The 22,500-nt window shown below is 40.3% G+C and overlaps 1 protein-coding gene and 1 long non-coding RNA gene across 16 annotated transcripts in view; one reads left to right on the top strand and one right to left on the bottom strand.

Annotated features, from left to right (window-relative positions):
* LOC146543469 (uncharacterized) overlaps positions 1-22,500 on the bottom strand; it is a 208,635-nt gene that overhangs the window by 26,381 nt on the left and 159,754 nt on the right. For 2 of the 14 annotated variants that reach the window (XM_085235335.1, XM_085235336.1), the window contains 2 exons: positions 14,350-14,415; positions 8,052-8,125 (listed from right to left, as the gene is read on the bottom strand). The exons of 1 other annotated variant lie outside the window; for it this stretch is intronic. In XM_085235335.1, the coding sequence (XP_085091461.1) occupies positions 8,052-8,125; positions 14,350-14,415 (140 nt within the window). Of the gene's footprint in view, positions 1-4,155; positions 4,208-5,207; positions 5,388-6,854; positions 6,988-8,051; positions 8,126-14,345; positions 21,065-21,162; positions 21,269-22,500 lie in introns of those variants that run through there. 11 more of the 14 variants (XM_085235332.1, XM_085235339.1, XM_085235342.1 and 8 more) reach the window with 11 other exon arrangements.
* LOC104912960 (uncharacterized) overlaps positions 1-22,500 on the top strand; it is a 176,986-nt gene that overhangs the window by 149,038 nt on the left and 5,448 nt on the right. The window contains exons 9-14 of one of the 2 annotated variants that reach the window (XR_014886229.1): positions 1-12; positions 1,152-1,296; positions 1,434-1,569; positions 5,821-9,294; positions 12,749-12,932; positions 20,335-20,401. The exon at positions 1-12 is cut by the window's left edge and continues 50 nt beyond it. This is a non-coding gene — a long non-coding RNA (uncharacterized LOC104912960). Of the gene's footprint in view, positions 13-1,151; positions 1,297-1,433; positions 1,570-5,820; positions 9,295-10,831; positions 11,566-12,748; positions 12,933-20,334; positions 20,402-22,500 lie in introns of those variants that run through there. The other variant, XR_014886230.1, reaches the window with a different exon arrangement.

Here is a 22,500-nt window from a genome sequence, read left to right as displayed (position 1 = left end):
TTTCTATAACCGGTAAGTCAAACTATCAGACTTGCTGGGCACTGCCATATCCATTTGCCCCTTCTGTCTTGCTGCCCATGAAAACCAACCTGTATTTAAAATCCACAACAGAGTCCATCAGACCACTAGTTGAAATCACTGACAGTTTCCCAGAATTAGAACTCAGAAGAACTGTACAAGTAGCTGCCATTTGCAGCAGCCATCTTGGCATGCTGCACTGCTGTCAGAGCGAGGCACGCAGGAAAATTCCCATAGCCAATTTTATGATGTGAAGGGCTGTGGGGTTTTTTTTTGTAACATTATTATGAGAGTGAAAAATACAAATCCGAGAAGACCTTTGTGTCCACCCATGACATGAGGGAGCAATGTGAGTTACTGTCACTTCAGTTGCCTTCTGTAGTAAAGCAGACCACGAAGGTCCCCTGCACAGTCAGAGATGGAAACAAGTTTCACTGAATAGCAGCCAAATTCTGCAGTCCTTACTCAAGCAAAACTCCTGGTGAACTTCTAGCAGGAGCTTTCCCTTGACAGAAATTCCACTACTAGCACTCAGTGTTTTTTCATATTGCTGCCCACAGTGCTGGAGTGAAGTAATTCTTAATTCAGCCTATGCAGACCATTTATGCCTGTGTACTTTCTGCATAGTTTAACTTTCAGAATCAGCTGGCTCACGTTATTGTGAGGTTTTCTGTAAGGCTGTGGCTATACTGGGCTGACCAGCTCCAGGCAAACAGCACAGCGAGGCGGGCGGAAGAGCTCCCAAACACAAAGCCCTACCTGCACGTCAGGAGGCAACGCCGGCTCCTTTCTCTGCAGACGCTTTTCTCTGAGTTGCCATGGAGCCATTGGCTCACCCAGAATCAACTCTGCCTGCACAAATGACTCATCCTGGTACTGAAATCTATGTGTAGAGATTGTTATTAAGAATCCAATATTAATCAAGCCATGGTATTGGAGTTGTCATAGTTATTTCCTACTCCGAGCACAGAAAATAATGATGTCCTATTATTTCAAAAATTACAGAGAGAGAAATGTGGGTAAATACTAATTTTTTCACTGGAAAAATTATGTTGTGTGTTGCACATCAATAAATACCGAGATGTGAAAAGCAATCTGAGAGTATACAGTGAACTAGACACACATTTCCTCAGGGTTCACTCCTTCACCGCCTGGCACTGCTGTCAAGCATCTGCACCACTTCCTGGAGTCAATCCTGCGCTTTGCACTGCCGGAGTACCCAACACCTGGCACACCAACTATCAGGCACTGAGCCTTTTGGAGCTGCAGAGTTTTATTGTAAGTTCTTAAACAAAAAGCAAACAAGTAAAATGCTTACTTCTTACTGCAGCTTTTTGTTTTTTTTTTTCCCAAATCTTGTCTTAAATGGAAATCAGATTAAAGCCATTTAGATCATTTATGTTTATTTAATCTAGGAATCTCTAGATGAAATCCATCAAAAGAAATGAAAGTAAGTCCCAGTTGCCAGCGCATGAAAAGATATGATGCTATCACCAGGCACAACTAAATGATGGTTGGATCATTTCTTGCAGGGAAACTGGTGGTTTACAGGTATGTAAGCCGTCAACTTTAAGAGATTCACAAAAATCAAAATTAATTCCGGCAGCATTTCTGTGTTCTTCTCCAACTGTAGAGTTTTTTGTTGTATCAAAATTCCTAACCAACTCACTCTTTTCTTATTGCTTTGTTTCTCCCTCTAAACCAGGCTTTTTAAAACAAGCAGAAAAAAACCCACAACAAAACTACCCCAAGTAGATCAGTTGTGTTTTCAGACTGGAGTTCATATTTGATTTCAAACGTGAAAAGAAGAGAAACGTAACACATTCCCCATTCACTCATACACAAAACAAGTCCACAGATCAGCACAATATGCAATTCCGGACTTAGAAGTTATCTTAGACTGAAAAACAAGGCTGGGTGCTGATGGCTAAAACTTTAACACAACTGCATGCAAAAATCCTGCCAAAAAGCTGCCCAGCATGCTTGACTCAAGGTGTTTGACCTTCCCCTTCCTGTATCTACAGGATAACACAGGAAAGGAGATAGTTAAAAGAGAGCAGGGAGATGGGAACTCTGGATTATTTACTATACTGTACAAGAGATGCTAACATAAATAATTCACTAGGACAAATACATAATTTTGGAATTTCATTTCTTTTTGTACTGTGGTACTGCACATGCAGAAAAAGTAGGTACAACAGAACTCAAATAGTAAAGTATCATACTTCAGTGGGCTAACTATATATCCCTTAAAAATCACAAATTTGACAGGAAATGGTTTCATTAAGCACAGGTGCGTGGGACACATTAGCTACCAAAGAAATTGCTATGGTAATTATATGAAATCATGACTAATGACTAGTATCACAGGGTGTTTCGCCTTATCAGATGGAATATTCACACACCCAGGAACAGATACAACAAACAGTAAATACAGGAATTGAGATTTCATGCCACACATTCCTTTTCTGCCTATTATGGACCTGTGGAGCAGATCTATAGGGATCCTTTAATTACTGCTAGCAATTGATCAGCAGATCAGAAACAACGACAACTGCTTAACTCCATTTTGGAAAAAGTCCTCAGGTTCTATCTGTTTTTATTTCACACTGGAACGATAACAAAACCTGCTAACTGCTCCTGCAAAATTCATTAGCTTCAAATGGTTGGGCTGGGATGGAATGTGACAGGCTTTGGGCTCCTATTGGCCACTCCATGAGAGCAATGGAGAGAAAGTGTTCACAGCATGCCTCAAATGGAGTTTCTTGTGACAGAAATCTGTCTCTCCCTCTCCCCCCCAAAAAATAACTGACACTCTCTCACTAGCAAAGAAACATAACGAGTAGGAAAAGGTGTGGAATAAAATACCTTAATCAACTTGCTTGCTATAAATAGAAGTAAAGGACCACTGAAAAGCAGCTGACATACTTTCACACTGCAATGCTAAGTCCTCCAGATGACCTTCAAGATTGCGCCACCACGTTTGCGCAAGCAAGCCGAGGGCTTTTTGTGCATTCTTCACCCTGTGACGTCATTTCCATCAGAAAAAGCTGGAAGTTGAAACTGTGACAACTTGCACTGACCCATGGGAATGCAAACATCTATCTCCTGATAACACGTTGAGATAATGCACGTCACCACTGCAGCCAGCATGAGGACACTTGTCTTCACTTATTTTATATCCACTCTATCACATTCCTGGCTGTGTTTCCCTATCTTTCCTTTCAACACACTCCACGCATTCCTCCGGTGAAGAGCACAACTTGCTCGCCCCAACACAACTGCGCCTTCCTTCCCGCAGCTGAACAAAACCCGCCAGCTACTTAAACTGCTATTCTAGAAGGTCAGTTTTTCACACCCTGTTATGGGAGCAGCCTTCCTTTCTCTTCGCAGGGAGTTTGGCTGCTGGCTGCAGCTAGGCTTTCCTCCCACAAGACAGAAACACAGTGTTACACTCCGTCTGTGATATTTGGAAAGCACCCAGAAAAAAGCGCACGTGCAAGACTCCTTGTTTGCTCTCCATTATTCTATTGATAGCTCCTCCACTGTGTTGAAACCATCAGCATATTCTGCATCCTATTCACCACATCAGCCAAGCCTCTAACATCACAAACTGTAACAGAACCTTTATTTTTAGAACTCAGTGACATTTTTGCTGGGTACAGACTATTGACAAAAATATTACATTAACGTGAGCGTTTCTGGTGGTGTGTAGGGGAGCAGGAAAAGATGCTGAACAAAAGCAAGAAATATTAACGTGGAAATTCACATTCTGTCTTTTGCCTGCTCCAATAGCACAGAATGGGAGCAGCAAAGAGAGGAAGGGAAAACCCTGACCTGGAAGGATTTCATTTTGCAGAAATGTATTTGTGGAGTATTCCTGTCACTGGAAAAATAAAAGCATTACTGACGATCATGGGAAAGAAAATACTTCACTCTGTTTGTATTTTCAGAAAATAGCTATAGTCTTTGCTTTTAATTTTCTAAAATTCATAAAAAATTGTGTTGGATCAAACTTAATGCTTTGCTCAATGGATTTACAGCATTTTAAATTGGTCCATTCAGCACTGAAATTACAACCACCAAAACTGCAATGCCTTTCAGGTGTCTGCATGAGGCTAAAGCAACTGATATTACCTGCTGGGCTCCAGCGCAGAGCTGAGGGAGCTCCTCCTGTATTCAGCATTACCTGAGAGAGCAGAGAGAGTCATTTGTCTCTGTTTCTACCTCAGATTTCTTCTGTCCCTTCCCCTTGAGATGATACATTGAAGTAAACCATTTTTCTGGTGATTAAGAATCCATCCTAACGACCGCTAGATTCGCAAGTGTGGATTTCAACAGGTGTCAGATGTGACCTCAGTTTCCCTGTTGGGACCACAGACTCTTTGCTTCTGACTGCTAATTTTGTCTCCTCCACCATGTCTGCTTACCAAGGAATTTCCACTGGGGATGTGGGATTCACATTTTTTATGATGACGTCGCTATCTTATGTCTTTACAGTGTATTTTTTCTTTGAAGGACCTCCCCCTCTCTCTCCACTGCTAACCAACTACTATTTATCACTTGTGTTGCGGCTTCTAGCTGATGTTGTACACAGCGCAGTGAATTACTCTAAAATTCATCTCGAGAGGCAAGCAGTGTGATTTGTTACTTACCTGGCGCCAAGAAAAGCACGCAGCTTAGGATACATTTTAACTGGAGAGAAATTATTTGAATTTAAAAATAAGTGATTTTTCAGTTAAACTTTTACCAGATGCTGTATTGTGTTATATACCAAATTCATGGAAAAGCAAGGAAAACAACTCCCAAAGTCTCATACTCAGTGTAGGAAATAACATTTCCACACACATCTGAAGGCTTAGATTTTTTTCCTATGGACATCTTGTGGGCACAGTTCAAAAGGCTGTGTGTATTCATAGAGATAATTTAATACAGTGACCAATGTTCACACCATAAATTGCACTACCAGTTTATAGCTGTTCTGAAAAAGGTATTTTCTTTGCACACCAACTATACAAATTCAGTCACCTAAATTACCGAGATTGATCTCTCCGTGATGAAATAACAATTTAAGCCTTATTTGTCTGGGGGTGAGCTATGCACCTGCTCTAACCTCCAGACAAATTACCACAGAACGCAGTGTTTGCTAATAAGGTACTCAAAGACTCTAAAGCTGAAAGTAACATAACCTCATTTGCCTGAAATCCTTCAGGCCTATGAGCTTGAAGGCAGTTGTCCTGGAAAACAGCTCTGCTACATCATGCAGAGGTCAGCACGCAGGAGGAAGGAACACATACTGGGTCTGAGGGCAGCAGAACTTCTTCTTTAACTAAATATGTTGTGCACAGAAGAATAGCAGCTGATCGGATCTGTGAAGATGTAATGAAGAATAGAAGAAGGATGTATTACTGAGGTTGATGGCTCAAAACTTTGCTTTTACTTATGTCTGGAAATGCACGGGCAATTGTGCGCAATCTGAGAATTCCGAGAGCAGTCTACAAACAAAGCATGGTCTGAAGAGACTAAGAGAACGAGAAATGGGTTTGTGCTCTTATGGAAAGTTTCCAGACATTCTTCAGACATTGCCTTAGGTACACTGCATTTCAGTAATCCAGCTTAAAAACCCATGAATAATTTTATAATAGTTCATGTGCAAATTCGAAGACTTGCAAAACCCACTGTTACTTACATGGTTTTTTGTAAGATTCCTCAACGAAGAGAGAACAAGAGTTTTATTTCTCTAACTTCCATCAGTTGCTTCTACCAAGAAAGTTCACTAGAAGCCTCCCGTTTAATTCCCAGGTTGGAGCAAGACAAGGGGAAGCACACAGCACTGCGCTCAGCTGTGATCCCTCTCCTCCCAGAAGACATTCTGGACAGATACAGTAAGTACACACTTTTTCAGAGTATGAGCCCTCCTGGCCTTGAGGCCATGGTCAGCAGGAGGGGTGACAAAGCAAACGCCTGTAGTGCATGACTGCAGTCAGGGCAAATTAACAAGTGCCCCTTCTATTCACAAAGAGAAAAGAATGGAGCCATTCAAGAGCAAACCCATCTGTCCCTGGGAGGGTTCACATGAGTGTCAGAGAAACCTCACAGCCAACAGTCTCTAAGTAGTGGCACACAGGCATCCTGCAGAAGCAGCACTTTTGTCCACTGGTAGAAGCTCCACTGTCAGGATGCTGCTTTCACTGCCCATCTGCTCGCAGGCTGAACAGAACTTAAGATTCAAAGTCTGCACAGTGCTACCTTTTCTAAAAAGCAATGGGGAAACAAGACAAGGCAAAACTTGCAATTTTCATCACTGAGTGAGGAATTCTTGTGCATGAATGAAACAACTCTTACTTAATAGCTGCCTAGTTAATCACTTTGCCACACAAAAGGCATGGACAAAGTAGGTAGGAAATCACCATTACAGTATCTCTCTTAGGAAACAAACCAATGCCTTCCCTAAGCTTTTAAATGAACACACCTGTGTTCACCAGCAGTCATCTCAACATGCCTCATGTCTGCATTGGTTATAATCACTGGGACAACCCTGAAAATACACATCACAGTAACTGTATACAGTGATGCCTGCCTGTATTTGCAGAATGCAGGGCAGACTTCTAGGGAGCTTGCTCTATCTCACACACATCAGCAGATGCCAAGTGACAAAATGTCAACTGTCAACGTTATGAACTCACTGTTCATCAGCACACAGAAGAGAGGACTGGATCACGAGTATCTGTACATTTGCTGGGAGTGCTGATCCCATTTTAGCACCTCTAAGGAGATGCCTAGGAGAATGCAAAAGACCTCTGGACTTTTTGCTGCAGGAGAAGATCAGAACTTACACCATTCTGTGAGTGGAAACTAGTGGGTACTCTTCATAGCCATGAGTGAAGTCCAAGCCCAAGGAACTCCAGGTGAGCATGACCCCAGCTTCAAAATCTGCACAGCCAACACAAGAGGTCCATCTCATCCATGCAACCTGGAGAATTACAGTGTTATTTGGTGCTCAGTAGCAAATCTGAGCAATTCTTTCTCCAGATCTAGTATTGCTCACCATGTAGAAAATGCAAACCTGGTTTTGCCAGCCTCCTTACTCTCTGTCATAACTTCTGAGCATGAGATAAATGACTGGGGAAAGATGATGAAAACCTTCTTTGGTCCCTCTTAGGTCATGTATCTTAATTTTTTAATTTTCATCCTGTAACAGCTGCCAGTAAGTTACAATAACACAGATTAAGAGGGTCATTTAGGGGTTGTTGTGCCACTGAGAAAAGAAAATAGCAGTCTATCAGGCCACAGATAACATATGGAACAATAGTCCTTCCATCTCAAATCAGTACAGATTCAGTATTCTCCCAGAGTGCTCTCTTCCCTTCTTCCCTTCAGGAAGTGAAATTCAAAATCTCTAGCTGTGATGGGAAGAATTATATACCCTTTCTTCACTCAGACAAAAAGGCTGTGCTGATTTGTCCAGCTTTAGATTCAACTGCTATTTTGGAAAAGTGTTTTGATGAACCTAAGACCCATGTCTTGCTTTACTCTGGCAACACTTCTGCTTTTGTGTGCCAGCAAGAGACGTAGAGAAGCAAACTACAGACGTAAGATATGATCCTGAATGCTTACAGCAGAATTGCAATCATTGTTTCCATAGGTTGATTAGGAATTGTTCTCTTCCTTCATGCTTCCAGAAAACCAACAGGCTCACTACCGATCCAAACGGGGTCAGAGCCCAGCCAGTCCTGTAGTGTGGGACAGCTAATCCATACTAAGGAATATTTTTGCTTCTGTGTTCCTCTTTTAAAAGCTTTTGAGAAGGGCTGTGCTGCAAGATATTTTTTTCTGGGGCAACACAATGAAGTCTCATTGATTATGTGCCACAAACAACGAGCAAAGGCAGCCTCACAGCGAGCCCAAACAAGGCTGATGCAGGAGGAGCCTATCATCTAGGAGAAACAGTAAAACTTGCAGCTTCCACCAAGGATGAGGTTTCAGATAGAATGGTATAAAGACTGCCACAGAATTACATGTCAGCTGCTTACCCCAAACTGGCCGCTTTATAGTGGCTCTTGAGTACGTGTCACATTTTTCACCATTAAGTGGAGAGTGGAAAGAGCTAATAATAAAAAAAAAGAATACCAAACAATCAGAACATAAAAGCGTATGGCCTCCATAAAATAACACATTTTTCTTTTCTTAACGTTTCAGCTGTCTGAAGAATACTTTTCTGGTGTAAAAGAGATAACTATATATCTTCTGATTTTATTGGCTGCAGATTACACTAATTATCATAAAAAATTACTACCACTAATAAAAATTCTATTATAAGTTACTTATAGTAATCTCTAGGGTACTATACTTAGCTTAGAAAAGATCGTAATTACACTGCATTACAGGGAGAATTTGTTTCCTGAAGCAGCTTTAACACTATCTGTTCCTTTTAACACTTTAAAGTTGCCTATGTTTTTTTTTTTTCTTTTTCCTCTTTCCCTTTTCAGGTCAAATGTTGCCTGTTATTTTCACTGTGCAGGATGTGATTTTATCCCAGAATAATGATCCATCTCTGTTGCAAGTGACGCAAATGAAGTTTTAAAATCACAAATATCTGGGTGGGTTTCACCTCCCGAGGGGGTTAGCATGTCTCAATGGAAGGATGCATGAAAGGGAAGACCTAACTCTCTCCGCCCAAAGGGAAACGCTCTCAGTATAAAATTGCTGGAAGCCAGTGGGTGTTCACAGAAAATACAATGTTCGGATTTTATTTGACAAGACAACAATTGTTATTTTCCCTTTTAGATACTTTGCATTTTACCATCTGTGAGGTTGATGACTCTTAAATGACCTTAAATCATACCGCTGCTAATGGCAGTGGTTACAGGCAAATGTGGGTCTCTGTGCTACCTGCTTGGACTGAGCATCAAATTAAATAGCTTTACTTTGATGGCCGACACTGCAGTAAATAACCTCAAAGTCCAACTAATTAAAATAAAATTGAAACAGTGGCCATTTCTTTTAGAAAGGGTTTCAATGCTTCAATAGCAGGGCTAATCAACATCTTAATTAACAGTCATATAAAACGAAATAGCCCATTTGAGTTGCTTTAAAATACACAACTTATTTATGCAAAGACTAGTGGCATATTAATTGCCAACTCTAAGAAAATATATGCCTTTGAGCTTTACAGCTTCCTTTGCACCAAAGAGTTTGAGAACTAAACTGTGGAAAAAGCGTATTACAGAAGTTAATTTTATGACAGACACGAACCAGAGGCACAAGCAAATGTGGGTAAGTTTCGTGGCATGTTTTGTTTTTTGAGTTGTAAGATTAATTAATCGAATGTAGCCTCGTAATATTCTATTTAAATGTAAGAAGTCAGGGTTTGCCTGGCCGACGGTGACCAGAACATCTTTGAGCGGTACAACAGTGAACTCTGAGCACGTGGTTCAGGATCTCAAGTGGGCCACTCAGGACCCCATGAGACTGACCCATCCCTGGTCTTGGGCATTTGCACGTGCTCTCAGAATTGACCCAGGCCAACAATCAAAGGGCTACTCAGGGGAGCAAGCATTTCCAGGATCAGGTCCCAAATGACTCATCTGCCCCAATTAGTCTACTTCAGGTTCTATCTTTAAATAGCTTTCATTTACAGACGTGTGTGAGGGAGGAGCGGCAGGGAGGAATTACATTTCCTTTCCTAATTACTTTACTTTTGTTGACATCTTGGAATAAGTTTTTACTTTCAGAGGAGCAGAGTTGATTTACACTACAGAAACAGCACAGCAAGCATGAGAAAATTATTTGCCCTTCCTCCTGCCAGGCATCCATTTCCTTTTCACTGTTGCTAACAATGCGCTAACTATTTATGCATTTGTCAAAGGATCCTAGCATACGAAAACTATATTTAAATCACTTCACTACAAAGTGAAAACACAAGGTAATGATTCAGACTCTATTTAAGTAATAATAATATTTGCACAGCCTGCCTGGCGAGAGCGCTTGTAGGTGGCAAGCGCTCAGTGCAGTCCTAGAGGGGCAGTAGCAACAAGAAATAGCCTTTAAATTTCTTCTTTAAAAAACAGCTTTTAATTTACAGCCTTGAAATATGCACAAAAATGTGTCATTTCCCCTGATTAAAGTCTGATTTTACTGCATTACTCAATGAACCTGAAAACGAGGGAGCTTTACGTGTAGAAGGACAATCAGTGGGCTTTAGAAAGCATCTACATGAAATGAGTTGTTCAGCTTACCTTTCCCAATACAGAAAGGTTTCCACCTTCGGTCATCAACCAGAACTAATTGCAAGCCCAGTCACCCATCCCAGCACAGACACTGAGGACAGGAGGATGTGGGAACCGAACTGGGACACTCGTTGCTGGGACCACGTTGGGTCTGAAGCACGCTGACAAGGCAACAAGGGAACAAGCTATGCGTGCTCCACAAAGACGACCCATCTCTTTGCTGTCAGCCTAGCTCTTCTCACAAGCTCTGCATTTCAGTAACCTCATCTTCAAAATTTAGAAAGTAAAAAGAGTCTGAGCATCTTCACAATTTATGTGAGGCTTAGTCACACAACAGATTGAACAAAGACATTTTGAAGAATAGCACATAGGTGTTGTTGTTCCAAAACTAATGCATCCTACACTGCCAATCTGAGCTGGAGAATGTGAGAATGAATTCAGATTCTTTTTTTCTTGGTACCGACACTCACAGCCCTGAGTATCATATGGGGTTTGAACAATATGTGGAAGACTATTATACTGCAGCAAATCCATTAAAGTTTTGCCCCAAAGGAAAACTAAGACTTATTCTCTTCCTCTTGTAGGGAAACTGAGCGCTTCAATTCCAGGTGTGTTTCTCATTTAATGCATATGTCAATATTCTCTAAAAAGCACCATTTCCAGCAGAGAAATCTGCCTAGGCAGAAATATTCTGCTTAGGTGCAGCAACAACTGCAGTATACCTGGGTGTGAAAGTTACATAGGGAAATGCTTTATTCTTCCACCTGACTAAAGCCAGGAAGAAAATCAATCATGCAGGTAAGTCAAAACACTTCCAGCAGATAAAATACAACAGGACCTCATGCAGCATGCCCCACGTGGCATGATGGCTCATGCAATGGGCTGCATATGCAGCCTAACGTGGAAGAAGAGGAGAACTCATTGTTACTCCAATTCAGCTATGACCTGAAAGTTGTGCAACATATTTCTAAATTGTCAACTGCTCATTTCTCCCTTTCAAGACCTTACAAGCTATGGGAGAGAAGTGCAGGTGACGTTCCTCTCAAGACCAGCCCCTGGCTCCCGGGTCAGCAACGACCATGGCTTTACATGCTGCAGTGAAGCAATGCTGCTGTTGAAGACCTCTTGCAGAACACATCCCTCCCAATCCATTTTGTCAAAATGCCATTTTGATAACTTCAGAACAAACCCAGAAATGTAGCCAATCCAACAATACTAACAGGGGCATTGCTTAGATTGCTGATTAAAAGCGACAGTATCCAATTCCAATGTAAATGAGGGAATCTTTTTCAAATCATTGTGTTAATGCAGGTAATCTGAGGCAAGATGGAACCATTACCAGCTTTGCAGGGGCTGAGATCCTCCCAGATGTTTTCCATAGAGCATAAACCAAATAAATTTGCTTCTAAGAAGCGAAATGTGTTCAAGGCCTCTTTTCCTTACTGCTTACTAACTGAAAATTCAATGGTTTCAAGGCTTCCTCAGTAAGTGAGCAGCAACATGCCCTATCTGTCATACTGCACAGACACCCCACAGTTGTACTCTGCGTGCACGTGGCACTTGCTTTTGAACAGCCATCTTAATGTGCAACTTGGGCTGAATTCAAGCTTTGCACCGTCAGCTTTGTTCTCTCCTAAGCAACTCGTCTTAAATGGCCAAAGCAAAGATCTCAAACTTTATTTACATGTAACCTGTCGCTGCAGTAAAAAGCCTAAAGCCTTTCCCAGCTTTCAAGGAAGAGAGACAAGACTTGTTTCATTTTCCCTGGCAGTTGCTTCTGCTTTGCAAACCCCATTCAAATGCAGACTGTTACTTTTGAGCACTGAGAGTAAGTGTTAAATTGAGATTAGGGTAAGCAGCAGATTGCTTTGGTTGGGGAAGAACTTATTTCATAAAGACACAAGAGAATTAAGCAGAGTTTCATGTCACTTGCTGTACGTGCTGATCAGAGAGTGAATGATGAATTTCTTGCTGCAGACGGCTGCTCTGAGGAATATCGTGCAGCCTTCAGGTGGAAGGAAGAGAAAGTCATGCTTTAAAAGGGAAAAAAAAACTTTTTTAGTCCCTTCATGTAAAAAATAAACAGGTCTTTCTTGCCAGATTTATTATTCTATTTACATGTTGCCTGAATGTGTCTGAGAATATTTTGAAATATTTTTTTCCTTCTGAATCTCATTTCTCTATTATCATGACAGCTTGCTTCTGTCAAAGAGAACAGACCGTCCTTACCTTTATAGTACACACCTGCATTGAGATCTAGGGCTTCCCTAGTCTGTGGGGAACACCACTTTGGTTGGTGGGGTCTGTAACACTCAAACTGGTAACAAGTTACGAATGTGCACAAGAGACTTTAAACATCACTATTATGTTCTAAAAGAAAGAGCAAGCAGGTGTTCTTTACAATGTAGGCTGTACTTTGCTATGTTAATTAGACGGCAGTTATAGCTCCTGTACATTACCTTAGCAGACAAAAAGCAATTGCTACCTATTATATCTTCCAGGTCCTCATAACAAATGTAAGAAGGGTCAAACTTTGCCCCAAACAACTCTAATTCCGGTGGGTACAGAGCTGGAACAGAGCTTCTCTGAGCCAGTAACCTGAAGTCCAAAGCAGAAGAGCATGTGGGCTGTCAGAGATGCCTGGGGCCTAATAGGATACAGACTGAGGTCTTCTACTCTTTGACTGTAAGTACAAAACTGTCCATTTTTCTGTTCTCCAAAGTGCTGGTTGCATGGCCAGTGCTTTGCTGCCATTGACTCCCTCTGTTGGCTGCCTGTATGTCCTCCGGCTCCTGGCTTTCAGCTGGCATGCACATATGCTATTCAGAGCAGCACAGACTGTCATCTGCTTATCTAGTGTATTATGTGACTAGTGAAGTGCCACATGGTTGAACACCAGGAAACATATTGCTTGCTTTCACTATCAATGACCTAGAGGGAAGAATATGCAAGAGAGGAAATTTGCGGTGATAAAATGGGGCTGGAACTGGGAAGCACGTCTAAACAATAAAGTGCTTCACAAAAAAAGTGGCTACTAACTTCAAAGATGAAATGCACAGCCTATACAAAAAGGGGCAATGCTTATTTAACTGGAGCAAAACACAAATAGAGAGAGTTGGTCCATCAACATGATCAGAAAGCAGAATACAAAGTTTTAACTGGAGTTACAAAGCTGACATTTACAGAACTGAGTGTCTTTCTACTTGCCAGGACTGTCAGCAAACTCTGTGCTTTCTCCTATGTTTTCTGTATTGTTAGGAGGAGCTGCCCTTGAAGAGTAAAAAGAGAAGGAAAAGCAAGCAGGTTCTTACTAAGTACCTTTTTGCTGCCTTTTTTATTTTACTTTTTTCAGATGTGCAGTTTCAAACCTCTCTCTGGTAAAAAAAGTTCCTTCATAAAAAAAAATACATAAAAAATCCTGATAGTCTCATATACTAAGAAGATTTCTACAGCTAGAACTTAAAGAACATTACTATACATCTTAAAGCTGTCGATAAGATCATAAGATTTAGCAACATTGAGACATATGTAAGCTCTATCTTCATCTCCACACTCAAAATGTATCTCTCTGAAACACCTAGAGCTAATGTGGCTAACGCACCATGCTGGCTGCTTATCCTCCTGAACTGGATAGTTTCATTTCTTCTGCTCTCCCCTCCTACCCACACATTAAATGCAAACACTTTGCATCTGCCGGCATCACCAGTTGTTCAACAAAGGAGTAAGGGATAGGACTGAATTTGCTGTGATTTGTTATAGCTCAAGGACCTTATGTAACCACATGATGTCATTTTTCGTGATGAAGTTCATCACGTCAAGCCCAGTCCTAGGCATGCAGTGTACATGTAATGAGCTAACTTCTGCAGGATTGTCCATCTGCACTGTACGTTACCAAGAAATGTAAACTAGCATATTACTTCAGCCTCAGTTTAATGAGTAGGAAACAGTTTTGAGTGCATACTGCAAGCCTTCAAGTATGAGAGCCCAGCACAGTGATGTTTCTAATGCTGCATATGTTATTATAAACAAATAATAACAGGAGTTAGGCTTATATAAGATTAGAATTACTGTACTTCTATTTTGCATGCAATCACTTACTTACGGAGTCAATTCCACTGAAAAACATAGAACTTCAGACAGAGTACGCTCCAATCCAGCATTATCTGGCCTAAGATCATGAGAGTTTCTGGGGCGAAACAAATCAAGTTAGGAGTTCAGTAGAATAGACATCAAAATTCAGAGAATCTGAGCTTTCCTATGTAGAAAAGATATTTGTTCCATAAAATAAACATTTTTAGTAGAATATAGAATTCTATATTCAACTGAAGATGATACTTGGACTTCTCTGTTACCATATATCATGTATGTCAGGTTGTTCTGACAGCAGTACATCCTACTTATTTCAAAGGAGGCTACCACAAATACAAAGAGCACAATAACAATATCTGATCGAGCAAATCCTCAGCTACAAAACACTACTTCTCAATACAGTCATTACTGTGTTGACACCATTAGGTCCAAATTTTTGCCAGTGATGAACAAAAGCCTGCATGCCACTCTCATACACGTCTGCCCCAGCAGAGGTGACTCGCTGTTGCTGATGCCACAGCTGAACTGCAGCAATCACTGCCTCAGAATGAGGATGGGAAACGAATATTGGTGGGAAGGTTCAACCTCTGCTGCCATACCACCACCACCCCCCCGATATCAGGAGTCAATATAATAAAATAGGAGGCATAACTTTCGGAGCAGCTCTCATAGCTATTAATTAGACACTTTATCAATAAGACCTATGCTCTCCATTTATGGAACTTTACCTAAAATACAGACCTCACCATCCAAAACATGTAAACCACCAGATAAGGTTATCGGAACCCGTAACACGTATTCAGTTTGACTCTATACTCAGGATTCAGAACAGAAGCTTAACGTGAAGTGGAATCAAATTCTCCCATACCCATAACTAAATGCTCTTTGAAGAGCTTCACTAAGTTGCATTTAACCATGTTTTGGTGCTGCTCTGAACTGTGGCCGCTGCTGTTAAGTCTTGTTTAAGACAATTCAGATTTAGCAGAAAGAAATGTCTACTCTCAAGAACTCTCTTGCTAGGGACATTCCTCATTAGTATTTAAGATACTGGTTCCAAATTTATTTCCTTACACCAAAAGAAAAGAAACAAAAGCTAAACATCACCGTTTGCCACGGAGGTGGTTTCATTTATCCTAAGGTACCATCACTTTTCCTTGGTGAAATGGTTGCCTCTACATATGCATCTCAGTGTGCTAATACAAAATAAATTTGAGGTTGAGGCTAATTAAAACTGAAAGTAAGCCTTGATCTGACATGTTATTTTGATTGGGTTTTCAAAGTTCACATAGTTCCCATTCTAATTTATGTTATGCGTGGTATACATCTTCTTGGTTGAACAATTACATTATTCTAAACAATTATATTGCTATGATACACATAATGCACGGCTCCTGAGCATAAACTTCCTTAATGATGGCAGATTGTAAAGTGGTACAGTTCACTTTTAAAAGGTCATGCATCTTTTTTCAGTAGATTAACATTTTATCTTTTAATGGTGTTAAGAAAAGGTCAAAGATTCTAACAGATGGAATATGGAAAGCTTCTATTGAAGAAGATCAATGTGTTAAGCATCAATCTAAGTCCAGGAACACAGCCATTTAACGACTGTTGTTCTTGTTTTATTTTAAATTACCACTGTCTTGGCTGTTTAAATGCTAAAATTACATTTTCATATTTTTTTAAAAAAGGACCATAGCCATCTGACACGTATCTATGTTAGTGTTGTATTTTCAAAAATACGTCTTTATTGTACAAAATAAGAGAAGTTATTTAAATAATTAGCTTCCCCTTAGGCTAATGGCCTGTCACTTTGACATCCAAACGAGTGCAGCAGAATGAACCCCAACAGCACCACGGGAGATAATTCTGTATTGGTTTAACCAAGCACGTTTGCAGTAATTTGAGGGGATATATGCTCTCAGTGAAGTCTGTTTTCTGGTGTAACATGCTGTTGAACAGAAAACTTTTAACACTGCTATAATACAAACTTATAATTATATTGTTCAAGAAGGAAATATTTAGGTATTAGGTCTTTGCAATAGTATTTTATTATCATTTTTAGACCTAGCTTCTGTAAGAGAATAAAGCCTAAGCATTTCAGCTCTCCCAATAACTTCAAACCTCAAGGGAAGAAAGTGTTAAGTGCTTGCAGGAGACTGTAAGCTATTCTGAGCAGCTACATGCCTCTGTCTGCTTTTACAAAATAACTCTTACAACAGAGTAACATGATTGGTTTTCTGTGTGGTAAAGTAAATACCAATACAAAAAAAATAAGAGTAAGGGGTCAAGCTGCTTCGTAAAAAGTTACCAGAGAGCTTCTAAAGATTGTTGAGCTTATGTCTCTGCAGCGCATGTGTGCATTTTTCAAGTTTCCCATATTCCTATTATCCTCTCAAGCCACTCCTGTTCCTAAGAGAAGGGCTCCAAGGAGAAGGCAACATTCCAGAAGCATGAGGGGCTCTTCAGGGTCTTTGGAGATAAATGCTTCTAAGCAAGAGAAAGTCAATTTGCAGTCCAGTATCCAACTTGTGCACCGAAGCATTTTAGGTGCAAATAAAGTCTACAGATATGGTATCTTTGATTACTACATATGAGAAAAAAAATGGTGAGCACTGGGAGTTGCCTATACCTTGCTGGCAGCTTTCCTCCTTCTAATGGCAATGCACAGCAGTATTTTGGCAATCAAGTGAGCAAGCTAAATGAGAGTTAGAGTTTACAAAGACATCTATGCATTTAAAAAATCAAATAGTCAATATCAACTGGACACATTTAAGCACAATCCATCCATCCAAATCAATAAAACATTTATTGCTCAGGCTACAATACTGAAGGGTTATTCAAAAGGAAAGTTTAAAGAATTATCTCATATTTAGTAGTTTAGCCTCACGTTAGAAAGAAATTTGGAAGCTTTCTATTTTCAGACAGAAGTGAAAGCCCTCACCCCTTGCTTTTTGTTACATCTCATAATACAGAGAGTTAATCATCTTCTAAGTGCTAGGACCGAGGGGATAAGTGATCTTTGACTAGGATATAAGCTCCATACAGTTACCTCCTATTTATCTTTTTCACGCTCAGTAGGTTGGACAGAGGTACTATCTCCTTCAGTGTGAGGAAATCACACCATTTCCAAAACTGACAGGACAAACTGAAGTTTCTTCCTCAGAAGAAATTGCATTCAGAATGGACTGTGTAAACTATGATTACAAGGTTTCACTTTTATTTATAAATATTTTAGAATTGAACTGCAAACACCAAACAGTCTCATTCCTGCAGCTTCACCACTGGGTAAGATCACACTGCCCGAAAGGAAAGCACAGTCTTAGTGGGCAGGTGAAGAATAGGTTCTCAGCATACCCCAAGGCCAACACAAGCTAACTTTTTGGACTACTCCAGGCAGACAACTGCAAAGCTGTTGACTGCTCCTAGCTTCCTCAGTGCTAAGGAAACTCCAGGGGCTTGGTGTTTACATCCTGTACCACCTGCACGGCTCGCTGATGGCCACCATCTCGTAGGGAGGACAGCCTCCAGGAGCTGGGCAACCAAGAGTGCCACTTAATGGAGAACTATGCTGCTGCAAAGACACAAGGTACTGAACTAAGTAAGCAGGCTGCCACATTCCTCAGTTACACTGGATTTAAAATACAGCCCCACAAATAGCTTTGCAAAGGGGACAGAGTTCCTACTGCAGTGCAAAAAATGATGAAAGTAGCCAGCAGACACTGCTGCCTATCTGAACATCTGGTAGCAAGTAGGAATTTATTTAAGAGGATGGCTAAGTATTCTCTTTTAGGCAGCTGAACTATTCAAGCAAATCTTCTTGCTTCTTTACTTGCCCTAACCACTGCATTTTTCCAAAGCAACATAAGCCCAAATCATTCTCATGCAAAGTCCGGAGTCACCTTGAAACTGAGGGAAAGAAACAACTTTCCTCTCTGGGTTAGACAAGCAAAAGCAATAAAGCTGGATGCTGTGAACGTGCTAAAACCAACACTGAGACTGTCATTCCTTGTGAACTCCCCTCACAGTTTCACACACAGACTATGTAAGGCAGCCAAGCAAGGAGCCCTCACTGGCTCCTAGGATAGCTCAGTGGGACAGGAACCACACACCAGCAGCTTGCAGCACCAAGGCATCTCCTGATAGCTACACAGGTCTACAAAACCAGAATGCCACAAAATACTCTTAATAATCCTCCTCACGCAGTCACAAAGTCTGTGAGCCACTACAGGTAAAAGGTAAGTATATAGAAAAGTATAAGGTATCAATTTACTCTTTTTCAAATTACCCTACTTCATTATCAGTGGTTGTTCTTTGTTTTGGTTTTGTTTTGAAGGCTGAAGTTTCAACGAGCACAATGGGATCCAAGGGATCGAGAAAAGATGTTTCCTTTGTACAGCTGCTCAAGAGCACTAAAAAGCCAAATTATACCTATAAGCAGGTCTGGGATGCTGTATTTCTCCCTGCCTTTGCACAGGCATAAACACAAAGATGCCTGAAAAAGAGCCTTAACACATACAGATTAAATGGACTCCAACTTGCTTTTCTCTTTTCTGTCTTTGCTCTGCTGAGCTGGAGAGAGCAGAAGCAGTAAATACTTGTTTTTGTCACTTGAGTCAGCACATATAATTCTTCACACTCATAGGAACTATCTTTGCCGAGGAAGAAAGTACCATTTTCACAATAACTTTTTCACAGTGGAGCTGTGCCTTAAATCAAACAAGCAAGTACTGAGTCACCTCTGTGGCACAGCAACAACAATTTGATCTGCTACGTGGCAAGCTTTGGTTTGGAGATACTAAACAATTCCTCATCCCAGGCCTGGGGCTTGTAAGCATGATAGAAGATGATGCAATGCATCCAGGCTCTGGGGAGTAAAGGAACAGTCATACTATTCCTGAGAAACCCTTTGTGCAGAAAAATTTATTGTGTGCCTCCAGGTACGAAGGCTATGGATGAAATGCAACTCAATAAAGACAAGCCAAGGTGTATCAGGAGAGCTAATGAACACTTCAGTATTTGCACTTAGTCAGATAAAGTGAGCATCATTTCTGTGATAACAAGTGCTCTCACAGTTCTTTGAGCCTCATGCTTTGTTTTTGTTTGGTGCAAAGATAATCCCATTAAGGGAATCTAATCAGTTCTCCCACCTTTATGTTTTCGCTGTTTACTTTATTTTGATTTTTTAGAAGAGTTGCATTTAATTTGATGGTCACCTGTCTTTTAAACAGCTCCGTTGTCCATGTACAGCCAGTAGTCATGCAGACCCTTTATGTCCCACTCTACAAAATAGTAAGAAGGTCTGCTGAGATGGACAGTGATTTCCTAATTTACGTGTTCTGCTGGATTTCCATGCGCCAGTGCAGCTGATGAGACATATGAAATAAACAGCTAACATCTTATTGCCCACAGATAGAATATCGACACCAGGAATTCGTAACACCTATGGAAAGCCGTGCTGCACATGTGGAATAAGATATGAGAGAATATTTTCAAGAAATGCCCTTACAGCACCCAATCAGCTTCCAAAAGGATTATTCATTATAAAACATTCTGGCTTGATAATGAATTCTGATAGAGGACATGGTGTTAATTCAGCTATTCCTTTTTGGTTCTCCTCTTGGATTTAAATATATATGTATATATTTATATATATTTTAGCCTCTGAATACTTCTGTGATCTGATTTCTTACACCCTGCAGGGGACAGCATTGGGTAAAGAAAAGTAGAAATCATTTGATAAAAAAGCATTTGCTTTCAATTATCAAATTATACTTTGTTAATTGAGACACAAAAAGTATTCTTCTTTTAGGTCGATGCAAATCGTCTCTCTCTCTCCACCCTTAAACTGCTCTGAATTATTAATCATAATTTCTTCAGCTACAGAGTTCATTCAATCAGTAGTGAGAAAGATTCCCAACCATTTGCAGCCACCAGCATAAGAGAAGAAGCAGAAACGCTGTACAGAACTGCTGTAACTTAGGACTTTCTTCCTATGCAGATGGTGTAACGCTGTTTTTCAGCAGCGACGGTGAATCCTCTGCGATAACAGAGGTGTCAGCATGCAGGTGAAAAATACTGTTTTTCTACTCTCCTCTTTCATTAAAATATGTATACGTATGGACACACGCAAATTGGGACTGCAAATGTGCGTGTAAATGCAAGCCAAAGTGTTTGCCTTTTATTTTTCCTTAGCCACTGTCACAAAATAAAGGTGCTTTCTCCTCCTGCAAATAAAGGCTGTGTTTAGAAGCGATACTGCAAAAGGTATATGGTAGCCTTGTTTATTTTGGACAGATGCAAAGAAGAATCTCTGAACTTCTGCCAGTGATCAAAGGAACTGATGATGTAGAACAGATTCATGGGCCATGTCCTATCAGCCTGCACTTTACCCATCATCCATCATCCAAACCCTAAGCCTTTTTCTGAGTGATGATTGCACCCTAAACACATAAAATTAATCACCACTCCAGCCTGGCCAGGTGTCTTGCCTCCAGAAATTATCTCACTGCAGCAACAGAACTGCTAGAATCTGATATCTGTACTGTAATTTAATTTAAAGAATACTGCATAGTAACGCTAAGATTGATTTACATATCTGAAAAGTTTCTCGTTTCACAAAGCCAATATAAATTCTTAGAGAAATATGTAACTAAAAAAAAAAAACTGGTTGATCATAAACTCAGGGCATTTGAATATTTATTAGTTTCTGGAATTTTCTGTTGAGGCTTTCTATCCCGATCGTAGCTCAACACAGGTCTTAAAACGCAGTTTGCAAAACCAGAAAGGCCAGGTGTGTGAACAGCAATGTTTGCTTCTGGATCCGCACCTCAGTGAAGCGCTGGCTGTGGTGTGGGGAACGGGAGTTTGCATAACATCGCCTGCTCTCATTTTCAGGGAGCTCCTCATTTTTATTTTCACGTATTTCTTCTTTCCTTCATTAGAAAAGGGAAGAGAAATTAAGCAGTGGGATATTGAACTAATCCTTGCACCTATGCTTTTGAAATGTCACAACAGAGCCATCACGGCTAAATGCGACAGTGGCTAATAAATTAACTCAAATATTGACTAGATTTGCAAGAAATGCAGGCCTGCTGTATTTCAGCTGCTCATCTCCACACGAGTTCTCCACTTCTCACATAGAACGCACACAGCATCTCTGTGTTTTATATAAATAGTAGCAATTATAAGTACAAATGTGAAAATAATCCCCACCTAATGATAAGTGGAAATAACAGGCTAATTCCAGTATGCATATTAACGAGGAGAGACGAGTTCGCTCTCTGCTATAAATATGAGGCCTAACTCGCAGACAAATTCTGCTAGTGTTCTGCTTCACTTCTAGATTAACTGCAAATCCTAATAATTTGCTTTTAATTGGGAGCTTAGCTCTTATATTAAATTATCATAGGAAAGCAAATGTGGCCAAAAGATGTATTATTAAAATAAAAACTATCACAATATCCTGGTTTAAAAACAAAAATCTTATTTGCTGTAGAAACAAAAAAGAAAAAGCATCCGAGAAATAAATAATAATCAGTAGAAAAAAAAAATAAATTGGACACTAAAGTACTTTAATTGAAACACCACCATTACTGCAATTTGGCTGTGATGCTCTGCATACCGTGGCTTCCCCGACAGTGAGCTCTGCGTATTCAGCTTTTTCTTTTCCTTCTATATTTTGTTATAAATGTACATGTCTCACTCTCTCGTTGTCTATAATAAATGCTCTCACACAGAATACAATGCAAAACAAAAGGATACACAGCATTTCTGTGGTCTGCTGCTTCAGTATTCACATACTTTCCTGCCTTCCACGTTCATTGCCCTTCAGAAAACCAGGAGGTGCATTAAGCATGTGAAATCACATATGTTTGTCACCTACATTGTGAAAGTCAGTCTCCTCAGTGCAGAATTACATAAAGATTTATGTGCAGAGTCGCATAATCCCCATGAAAATCAACTTGATTTGGTACACAAATGAAGCAGCCTCCAAAAACAGCCTGACATTTCTAACCAGTACTTAAAAAACAACAGTGACAAAAACAAAACAACAAACAAAACAAAAAAGATGGGGAAAAGGGAAAATAATTAAATCCTAAATAAAACAAACATCAAAAAGTGGAAGGACAATCAAGTTCAGATTTAGAGGAATTAGAGCAAGAAA

This window comes from Meleagris gallopavo, chromosome 13, assembly GCF_905368555.1.
Source record: "Meleagris gallopavo chromosome 13, MGAL_WU_HG_1.1, whole genome shotgun sequence".
NCBI lineage: Eukaryota > Metazoa > Chordata > Aves > Galliformes > Phasianidae > Meleagris > Meleagris gallopavo.
This window is presented reverse-complemented; position numbering and strand designations above follow the sequence as displayed.